Consider the following 11788-nt stretch of genomic DNA (forward strand, 5'->3'; position numbering starts at 1 on the left):
CAACGTTTAATTACTTCTGCGTTATGAACTAGACACGGACACGAATGATCCATTGGTAGCCTGTTGTTACCAAGTATTGGTGCTAACCGTGTGTTATAGGATGCTAGTTAGCTACGGCGTCATAGGACACGGTGCACTAGGTGGGTTTTCACGGACGAATACTGTACCAAGTTATCTAGCGGATTAAACTAAGTTTGAGCCTATTCCTGGAAACATTGAACCACTGTAGTTTACATCAATTTTAATTTCTAGTGGTAGCTAGAAAAGTTATATCTTAGCGTTTTAGTGTTTCAGTGAATTGTTAGTGAGGGAGGCCCTGCTCTCTCGCTTCCCCAGTTGTTTAGTTAATTTTTCATGCCAATCTCCTTTGCATTAGCGTAGCCTCTCCTGTAGCCTATCAACTATGTTTCGGTCTATCCCTGTTCTCTCCTCTCTGCACAGGCCATACAAACGCTTCACATCGCGTGGCCGCTGCCACTCTAACCTGGTGGTCCCAGCGCGCACGACCCACGTGGAGTTCCAGGTCTCCGGCAGCCTCTGGAACTGCCGGTCTGCGGCCAACAAGGCAGAGTTCATCTCAGCCTATGCTACCCTCCAGTCCCTCGACTTCTTGGCGCTGACGGAAACATGGATTACCACAGAAAACACTGCTACTCCTACTGCTCTCTCCTCGTCTGACCACGTGTTCTCGCACACCCCGAGAGCATCTGGTCAGCGGGGTGGTGGCACTGGAATCCTCATCTCTCCCAAGTGGACATTCTCTCTTTCTCCCCTGACCCATCTGACTATCTCCTCCTTTGAATTCCATGCTGTCACAATCACTAGCCCATTCAAGCTTAACATCCTTACCATTTATCGCCCTCCAGGTTCCCTTGGAGAGTTCATCAATGAGCTTGACGCCTTGATAAGTTCCTTTCCTGAGGATGGCTCACCCCTCACAGTTCTGGGTGACTTTAACCTCCCTACATCTACCTTTGACTCATTTCTCTCTGCCTCCTTTCCACTCCTCTCCTCTTTTGACCTCACCCTCTCACCGTCCCCCCCGACTCACAAGGCAGGCAATACGCTTGACCTCATCTTCACTAGATGCTGTTCTTCTACTAATCTCACTGCAACTCCCCTCCAAGTCTCCGATCACTACCTTGTATCCTTTTCCCTCTCGCTCTCCTCCAACACTACTCACTCTGCCCCTACTCAGATGGTATTGCGCCGTCGCAACCTTCGCTCTCTCTCTCTCCTGTTACTCTCTCCTCTTCCATCCTATCATCTCTTCCCTCTGCTCAATCCTGCCTCCTCAACCCTCCTCTCCTCCCTTTCTGCATCCTTTGACTCTATGTCCCCTATCCTCCCGACCGGCTCGGTCCTCCCCTCCTGCTCCGTGGCTTGACGACTCATTGCGAGCTCACAGAACAGGGCTCCGGGCAGCCGAGCGGAAATGGAGGAAAACTAGCCTCCCTGCGGACCTGGCATCTTTTCACTTCCTCCTCTCCACATTTTCCTCCTCCGTTTCTGCTGCTAAAGCCACTTTCTACCACTCAAACTTCCAAGCCCTACCCTATGCTTTGACCCCTTTCTCCCCTCTCCAGAAATCTTGCGTCTTCTGACGGCCGGCCGCCCAACAACCTGCCCGCTAGACCCTATCCCCCCCTCTCTTCTCCAGACCATTTCCGGAGACCTTCTCCATTACCTCACCTCGCTCATCAACTTATCCTTGACCGCTGGCTACGTCCCTTCCGTCTTCAAGGGAGCGAGAGTTGCATCCCTTCTCAAAAAACCTACACTCGATCCCTCCGATGTCAACAACTACAGACCAGTATCCCTTCTTTCCTCTCCAAAACTCTTGAATGTGCCGTCCTTGGCCAGCTTTCCTGCTATCTCTCTCAGAATGACCTTCTCGATCCAAATCAGTCAGGTTAAGGCTGGTCATTCAACTGAGACTGCTCTTCTCTGTGTCACGGAGGCTCTCTGCACTGCTAAAGCTAACTCTCTCTCCTCTGCTCTCATCCTTCTAGACCTATCTGCTGCCTTTGATACTGTGAACCATCAGATCCTCCTCTCCACCATCTCCGAGTTGGGTATCTCCGGCGCGGCTCAATCTTGGATTACGTCCTACCTGACAGGTCGCTCCTACCAGGTGGCGTGGCGAGAATCTGTCTCCGCACCACGTGCTCTCACTACTGGTGTCCCCCAGGGCTCAGTTCTAGGCCCTGTCCTATTCTCGCTATACACCAAGTCACTTGGCTCTGTCATATCCTCACATGGTCTCTCCTATCATTGCTACGCAGACGACACACAATTAATCTTCTCCTTTCCCCCTTCTGATAACCAGGTGGCGAATAGCATCTCTGCATGTCTGGCAGACATATCAGTGTGGATGACGGATCACCACCTCAAGCTGAACCTCAGCAAGACGGAGCTGCTCTTCCTCCCGGGGAAGGACTGCCCTTTCCATGATCTCGCCATCACGGTGGACAACTCCATTGTGTCCTCCTCCCAGAGTGCTAAGAGCCTCGGCGTGACCCTGGACAACACCCTGTCGTTCTCCGCTAACATCAAGGCGGTGACCCGATCCTGTAGGTTCATGCTCTACAACATTCGCAGAGTACGACCCTGCCTTACACAGGAAGCGGCGCAGGTCCTAATCCAGGCACTTGTCATCTCCCGTCTGGATTACTGCAACTCGCTGTTGGCTGGGCTCCCTGCCTGTGCCATTAAACCCCTACAACTCATCCAGAACGCCACAGCCCGTCTGGTGTTCAACCTTCCCAAGTTCTCTCACGTCACCCCGCTCCTCCGCACACTCCACTGGCTTCCAGTTGAAGCTCGCATCTGCTACAAGACCATGGTGCTTGCCTATGAAGCTGTGAGGGGAACGGCACCTACGTACCTTCAGGCTCTGATCAGGCCCTACACCCAAACAAGGGCACTGCGTTCATCCACCTCTGGCATGCTGGACCCCCTACCTCTGCGGAAGCACAGTTCCCGCTCAGCCCAGTCAAAACTGTTCGCTGCTCTGGCACCCCAATGGTGGAACAAGCTCCCTCACGACGCCAGGACAGCGGAGTCAATCACCACCTTCCGTAGACACCTGAAACCCCACCTCTTTAAGGAATACCTGGGATAGGATAATGTAATCCTTCTAACCCCCCCCCCCGCCAAAAATAAATATATAGATGTACTATTGTAAAGTGGTTGTTCCACTGGATATCATAAGGTGAATGCACCAATTTGTAAGTCGCTCTGGATAAGAGCGTCTGCTAAATGACGTAAATGTAATGAGAAAGAACAAACAGCAGTGCAAAAGAGAAAGACAAAGGGGTAGACGATCAAGAGAGAGGGGTAGAGGAGAGTAGTTCTGTCTGTTTATTTCCATGACCTCACCACACTGCGAGTTTAGACTGTGGCATTTCCTCTGCCTTGCGGGGTGATTAGGAAGCACAGCAACAACACGTGTAAATGGTAATGAAGCCCTGTTCTTACTGCTGCACTGCCTTCTGGCACAGTCAGAACACAAACCACACACACAGCATCGAGAGTAAGGAGAGGAGACAACCTTTCTCACCACTTTCAAATCATTGAAAACAAAGGAGCAGGGTATTCAGTTCATATGTTTAAATAGGCTATCAGAGCTCAATAGAGTTAAATTGGGACAAGGAACCACTGACCCAGAAAAAATATGTCAATCTCTTATAGGCTACATGTGGATTATTAATCCGATGGCTTTATTTGTCAACATTAGTGAGTAGTCACAACACCTCCAGCAATGATCGTTCCTACTACATTACAGTTTATGTCTGAAAAAAATAGAGCAATCTTTATCCATTTTAGTTGTAACCTGTTATGCTTGAGTGGATACACCAGCTCGGCAATGCGCAATAATAAAATGCCCAGTGACATGTAGTATAAAATAAGGGCTATGAAATGACATCAATCACACCCAGCAGCCAGGCTGGGTGTACAATGGATGGATTGATGGCCTAATCTAGAGACATACATGCATAGAGAGAAAGGGGGAGGGAAAAAGAGGGAGGGCGGGAAAGAGAGAGAGAGAAAGAGCAGGGTGGCAGGGACAGGGAGTAGAGAGATAGACTGTAGCTAGAAGCTACAGTAGTCAGATCCCAGGAGAGATATAAAAGCATTAGTTGGTAGTGACACAGTGTCAGGACATAACTCATTGTGTCCCCATGGTTTATGTGCTATCGGGAGTGGGACACTGGTTGACAGACAGGCAGACAGCCCCACTGGTCCTGTCCTAGGCCGCACACACAACAGCAAGCTCCTGACTGAGCACTTTGGGCCTGCTGCCCTTCAAAACAAAGGGCCCGTTGTCTGTGTATCCCTCTCTCTCTTATCTAGCAACCTCTCGCCAGTCCCTCTAACACCACAGAGGAGTAACCACCACTCAGCCAAGTCTGAAGAAGACTAAAAAGAGAGAAATCGTGGAGTGTAGAAAGAGAGAAACTGGGAAGGTGGGTGAGATAGTTAGAGGATTTGGTGAGAGAAGAATACAGAAAGAGATGCCTGCTGTTAACTGCCTCTCACCTCACCCCAGAGTGATGAGTGATGTGGAAAAAACAGAGCTGTTTTCTGAGTACACTGTACACTAGGGCTCTGACGGTTATAGAATTTTGGATGACGGTAATTGGCCAGCCAAATGACCGCGGTCACCATAATAACCACTAGAAAAGCTTAAAAAATAAAGCTGCAATATGTAACTTTTTGGCAACATAACTAAATTCACATAGAAATGTGAGTTAAAGATCTGTCATTCTAACTGAAAGTAAGTCTAAGAACAAATCTACTGCTTCTATGAGCACCATTTCTATGCTTCCCGCGCTTAAGTTTGGTGTTTGTTCCTCCTTCGGTTTTGTACACCTGCTTCAAACAGCTGAAAATACAATATTTTTGGTTATTGACAATATATACAGTTATTGTCTGAAGTTTACATACACCTTAGTCAAATACATTTAAACTCTGTTTCACAATTCCTGACATTTAATCCAAGTAAAATATCTTGTCTTAGGTCAGTTAGGATCACCACTTTATTTTAAGAATGTGAAATGTCAGAATAATAGTAGAGAGAATGATTTATTTCAGGTTTTATTTCTTTCATCACATTCCCAGTGGGTCAGAAGTTTACATACACTCAATTAGTATTTGATAGCATTGTCTTTAAATGTTGCACTTGGGTCAAATGTTACAGGTAGCCTTCCACAAGCTTCCTGGAATAAGTTGGGTGAATTTTGGCCCATTCCTCCTGACAGAGATGGTGTAACTGAGTCAGGTTTGTAGGCCTCCTTGCTCACACACGCCATTTCAGTTCTGCCCACAAATTTTCTATAGGATGAGGTCAGGGCTCTGTGATGGTCACTCCAATACCTTGACTTTGTTGTCCTTAAGCCATTTTCCCACAACTTTGGAAGTATGCTTGGGGTCGTTGTCCATTTGGAAGACCCATTTGCGACCAAGCTTTAACTTCCTGACTGATGTCTTGAGATGTTGCTTCAATATATCCACATAATTTTCCTCATGATGCCATCTATTTTGTGAAGTGCACCAGTCCCTCCTGCAGCAAAGCACCCACACAACATGATGCTGCCACCCCCGTGCTTCACAGTTGGGATGGTGTTTTGGCTTGCAAGCCTCCCCCTTTTTCCTCCAAACATAACCATTGGTATTATGGCCAAACAGTTCTATTTTAATTTCATCAGACCAGAAGACATTTCTCCTAAAAGTACGATCTTTGTCCCCATGTGCAGTTGCAAACCGTAGTCTGGCTTTTTTATGGTGGTTTTGGAACAGTGGCTTCTTCCTTGCTGAGTGGCCTTTCTGGTTATGTCGATATAGGACTCATTTTACTGTGAATATAGATATTTTTGTACCTGTTTCCTCCAGCATCTTCACAAGGTCCTTTGCTGTTGTTCTGGGATTGATTTGCACTTTTCGCACCCAAGTACGTTCATCTCTAGGAGACAGAACGCGTCTCCTTCCTGAGTGGTATGGCGGCTACGTGGTCCCATGGTGTTTATACTTGCGTACTATTGTTTGTATAGATGAACGTAGTACCTTCAGGCATTTGGAAATTGCTCCCAAGGATGAACCAGACTTGTGGAGGTCTACAATTTCTTTTCCTAAGTCTTTGCTGATTTATTTTGATTTTCCCATGATGTCAAGCAAACAGGCACTGAGTTTGAAGGGAGGCCTTGAAATACATCCACAGGTACACCTCCAATTGACTCAATTGATGTCAATTAGCCTATCAGAAGCTTCTAAAGCCATAACATCATTTTCTGGAATTTTCAAAGCTGTTTAAAGGCACAGTCAATTTAGTGTATGTACATTTCTGACCCACTGGAATTGTGTTACTGTGAATTATAAGTGAAATAATCTATCTGTAAACAATTGCTGGAAAATATGACTTGTGTCATGCACAAAGTAGATGTCCTAACCAACTTGCCAAAACTATAGTTTGCTAACAAGAAATTTGTGGAGTGGTTGAAAAACGAGTTTTAATGACTCCAACCTAAGTGTATGTAAACTTCCGACTTCAACTGTATATTTCACAGCGGTTTAGATGGTACAATAATTCTCAACACTGTGCATTGCTTGTTTTGTCACAAACTGAAATTAGGCTATTCGAATTTTCGCAACCAGGAAATGGTGGAGCGATTTCTGCAGATTGCACGTTTAAAACTATTTTTAACGTACATTTTCTCCTCTCTTCCACTCCTGACTGCATGTGCTGCCATATAAATAATAGAACAGGCATTTCCTCCCCATTCAGGTCAATGACGCCAGAATTGGTGGACATTGCAAGTGTACCCATAGAAGAAAAGCAGTTAGTAAAATACGTGCTAAAATTTGCTGTGATTGGTTGATTCAACTCAACTGACATTACAAAAAAAAGACATTCCACTGCATAAGCCACATAAGTTAATATCATTTGAATGAACATTCTACATTGCCATGGGAATTATTGCATCACAAGACCAAGCAGCAATTGCGTGTGTACCAATGAGTTGACCAGTCAAATTGCCGAGGTTCAAAGCCTGTTGCAGTCAATCTATTCAATGGTTATTTTCATCACGGTCTTCACCCATAACCGTCGGTTACACAGTTATACGGTAATTGTGCCAGCCCTAGTGCACACAGCTCTGAGCTGATTTGAGGTATAGCACAGTCGCCCAAAGGCAATGGCCCATCTTCTACACACACCACACAGTGAGGGAGGGAGTAGGAGATTGAGTGGACCCAAACACAGCATCCTGTCAAGGAGCATTGCGTCACACCTTCCTCTTTGTGTGTGTTTGAATCAATGTCACAGTCCGTAAGTAGAGTTACAGGTATAACTACTCTATAGGTGAAACAACAAAGCACTGCAGAGGTCTAAGAGAAGTCTAACAAAGCACTGCATAAGACAAAGTCAAAGCAATGAAATTGTTTCTGATTATTACAATGTGTATGAATGAAATCAGCTTGAAATGCTCTAGCATGGTTTCTTATCGGCAAAGCACTGATACTGGTGGTCTACATAGGCAATATATTATCATATTAACTAAACTAAATAAAACAATTATCATATTGGCAGGTTGATGGACAGGATTAATTTATTTAATATCCTATTAAAATAATTAACATAATAAACAAACGTGGAATTAGGGCGCTGTGTTTTGTGCAATTATGTGACATGCCTGGATTTAGAGATTCAATAAATGGTGCATAAAATAAAAGGGACAATATTTCTCTCGGTTTCCTTCAGCAGCCATATTGAGAAGGTTGGAGGAGAACCCTGCTTTGAACCATCCCCACTCCTCCTTCAATGCTGTCACTGTCTACGTGCATGCAAGTGTATGTGTGTGCAGCTTTAAGTTAGAGGGGTGTGTCTCGGTGTGTGCGTGTGTCTCTCAGTGAAGGGCAGAGGAAACCTTCCAGTGAGTAAAGGCAAAGGCAGCCAGTGTGAGAGAATGGCTTAAGAGCAGGTTGTTATCAGCGCAGATCACACACACGCACTGGAGCTCAGTCTTTCATCTCTACGCTCCCTCTCTGCTTGAAGCAACTAGGAGGCTCATCTCCACTCTCTCACCAGCCAGGCAGCCTGGTTAAATGCAGTAATCGTGTCAGCCTGAATCGCTGCACTAAAGATAATGAAAAGTGTTAAAAAATACCTCTCCACTACATCTGCCTGCCTCGCGCTCTCTCTCTCTCTCTCTCTCTCTGTCTGTCTGTCTGTGCTGAGGCAGCAGCAGCCGGGAGGGAGCAGGAGAAAATACAGAAGAGAGGGCTGTGGAGGCATGATAATACACGTCTCACAGAGAGAGCTTACAACAGGCAGGCAGCGTAGAGCTAATCCTCTGGTGAATAACCACCATGAACCCACTAGGGTTGCGCCCTAAACGGCACAATATCCTCTATGTAGTGCACTACTTTTGACTAGGGCCCATAAGCCCATAGGGTGCCTTGTGGGACACAGCCAAGTGTACATACATACATACAGCCCTGCTGCTGCTCCTCTCGTCTACAGCAGTAAACACCAAGGTTGCAAATTTCAAATGTTGCAAGTGTACCAAATGCAGTTCAGTGAGTGAACCATGCCTGTGTGATGAGTGACCTTGCATGAGACCTGAAGACTAGTGTTAGAACTCTTCATAATGAAAGTTGTCATATCAGTCTTTCAGATGACCAGACTAGGCCTATAAAGTAGACTCCTGATAAATACAACGACTTGAGCCTGTCTTGATTTAGCCTAGTCTCTCCTCTCCCCACACAGCCACTGTCTTAACAGACATTTTAATGGTCTCGTATAGGCCCACTACTGTACATGGAAAATAGAGAATATGACTGGCGCCATATTATGGATTTTTAAGCATGGTTATACGTACGCACACCCCGCAAGGATTGATATGAAACGTCACGTCAGCCGCAAGAGCGTTTCCATGGAAACAAGTCAGGCTATCTGTGAGCAAATAACATAAGAGGAAGCACTTGTCTTTGGATGGAAAAGCAAATTACATGATATTAGTATTGGAAACCATTGATGACAACTTGGGAGATTGTTGTGCACATCTAACCCTACCTAGAATAGGCTACTGGGCAATTTCACGGAATTATGCTGAGACTGATTTTTTACTTTAAAATGCATGTAATAATTTTTTTTTTTTTTAAACAAACATTGATTTCAACGTTTAAAGAGCCATTGCAGTCAAAAACAGGATTTTCCTGTGTTTTATATGCATTTCCACACTATGCGGATGAAATATCCTTTTTAGGGTAAGCGCTGTTTCAAAAGACAGCTTGACATTTCAGCCTGTTTTGGTGGGATGGAGTTTTGGCCTGCCTGATGACATAACCAGATTAGTTAATAGACCAATAAGAAAGAGGGTTCCAAACCTCTTTGCCAATAATAGCTATTTTTAGTTCTATTTGACCATTTTAATTGAAAACAGTAAGGTACTTAAATTGTTACCTGCAAATGATTTAATATGGAGATAAAAACCGCTGCATTGGACCTTTAAAAAACAATACAACTCTATGAACAATGACTACTTTAAACAATTTACACAGTTAAAACATTTTACTAGAAAAACTGCGCAGATGCATAGTTTGGTTACATAATTACGGTAAAATTTTCCTCAGCAGTTTTATTCTGTTACAAAACTTTATCTGCACAGTTCTTCCTGTAAATGTGTTTTTGTAAAATTGTCAGTGGAAATTGTTAAAAGTAGTCATTGTGCATATAGTTCTATGGTTTGATCAAACTTTGAAATCAATGTTTTTTGGTTGGTTTACATAAAGTGAAAAGGTCAGGGTAATTTCATTACCATGGAATTGCCCTACTGCATTTCATTTCCCCTAATAAATCTAAAGTAAAAGGACAAATTAGTTATTTGAAAAATCTGAAACCTAAATACAGTGAAATAGACCCATCTGTATCCTATACATTGTAGAATAGGTATAAGTAGGCTACTCCACGATTTTACTACAGGCTATGTAGCACACATTGCAACTGTGCCGAATAAGTTGGGGCCTGGATATATGAGGTCTCTGAAGTGTCTGTCTGGAATAAATAAAATATGAGGTTAAGAGCGAGCCGGTAAGCGAAAGGTCGCTGGTTGGAATCCCTGAGTAGACTTTGTGAAAAATCTGTCATTGTGCCCTTGAGCAAAGCACTTAACCCTAATTGCTTCTGAAAGTCGCTCTGGATAAGAGCATCTGCTAAATGACGAAACTGTTCTCATTCAAAGGGAGGGTTGGCAAGCGTGTTGATTTTTCATCTACTGCCTAGCCAGAGTAGCGAGTCCACTCACTCCCATGTAGCAAATAGTGATGGAATTTGGTTTTAGAGCCTGTGGCATCTATGCCTCTGCTGGTGATTACTAGATTTTTAAGGTGAAATAGTGCTGTGGAATGAACAATGTGATGCTGAAACGGAATGGAACTTTAGTAACATATTAGGTTGTTAGCAAAGTTCTCAAGTTTTGGCTTCGAATTCGGCATATCAACACCCCTAATGTAAACATACTCTGCTAATAAATGTAAATGATAATGACCTAGTCAATTATCCATAGAAGTATTGCACGGGTGACCACCCTGTATGTTCATTATGAGACTTGGGGTAGCCGTACAACTTGTTCAATATCTCAAAGGCTGTGTAGAGGAATGTAGCAAGCATGCATCCAACATTTGCGTGCAAAAGTGTTGCATGCGTGCATGGTGCCTTACCGGAGGAATGGTCCACGGGTCCACCGCCGTTAGTAAAGAGTGCAGAATACAGGTCAGGGTACGCCTTTTCCAAGGCCACACACAGCTCGAGGAAATGGTCGCTTTCCTTGTTCACAAGCATCTTCAAAAGCTGGTCCACTTTTTCCGCGCTGGAAGAGCAGTTTTGGTCCAGTTCGAAGCGGTCGAGCTGGCTCAGAGTACCGGAGATTACCAGCAACTCTATCAGCCGATCGGCGTCTGTTATAGAGTCCAGCAAGTTTTGGTGGAATTGTTCTAACAACTCTTTGTGCTTTGGCTCCATTGCCGTTCGCTTTAGTTCCGTAGCTAGCTAACTAGCTAGCAGACTGGTTAGCTAACGAATCCTCGGCTTTATTTCTCCAAAATGACCCCCTGTCCGATAAGCGGACAAGGAACTAACTTCCTAATTGTCACTTGTATGAATTTTGCATTACAGCCATGACATATAATGGCATGGGAGAGCAGTTGTTTATAACAAATAGGAAAAGGCACAAGAAGCCATATTTGTTGTCTACGGCCGTTGACTGCACTAAACAGAGATACATTTTCCCAGCTTACTTACGTCTGGCAACTTCGTCCATTTTTGCGTTATTCCGACGAAAACCTGCCTAACACATTTGCTTTTTCTATAAAGCACTAAACCGACTCAACTGCTAGGAAAACTATCGTAACTCTCTCGCCGTTCCCCACTTACACTGTATCCTCCGCCATGTCTGGGCTGTTCAGCAGCTGCTGCATGCTGTCAATCAAATTCCCATACAATGCCATGTAAGGTAAAAACGGGGCGGGCCTTGCCCCAAGACACACCTGATTTTTCAATGGGCGTGCTCCGTAGTACGTTCTGAAATTGCAGGCGGAAAAGATGACAATGGATCATTTATTTTGCATGAAAACGTTTCTGTGATACATTGTATCAGAGATACAGTACATTGAAGCAGAGGCAGTAGTGACAACCAACTTAGCAAACCATTGTTCTAGCCACTTAAACATTTTCTTTGGTGTCCAACATAACCATTTTGGTGAGATGAAGAGATTTTTGATGAGATTGATA

The 11788-nt window shown here is 44.6% G+C and overlaps 1 protein-coding gene across 8 annotated transcripts in view; it reads right to left on the reverse strand.

Moving 5' to 3' along the window:
- The window catches only part of dlg5a (discs, large homolog 5a (Drosophila)), a 67914-nt gene extending 56430 nt beyond the window's left edge, over nt 1–11484 (reverse strand). For 5 of the 8 annotated variants that reach the window (XR_014392690.1, XM_082976715.1, XM_082976721.1 and 2 more), the window contains exon 1: nt 10720–11484. Coding sequence is in view for 7 of the 8 variants with exons in the window: in XM_082976715.1 (XP_082832841.1) it covers nt 10720–11020 (301 nt within the window). In the remaining variant the exon portion in view is untranslated. The remainder of the gene's footprint in view (nt 1–10719) is intronic. The other 3 variants (XM_082976722.1, XM_014215443.3, XM_082976710.1) reach the window with 1 other exon arrangement.
- Nucleotides 11485–11788: the final 304 nt, after the last annotated feature.

Source organism: Salmo salar, chromosome 01, assembly GCF_965601325.2.
Source record: "Salmo salar chromosome 01, fSalSal1, whole genome shotgun sequence".
NCBI lineage: Eukaryota > Metazoa > Chordata > Actinopteri > Salmoniformes > Salmonidae > Salmo > Salmo salar.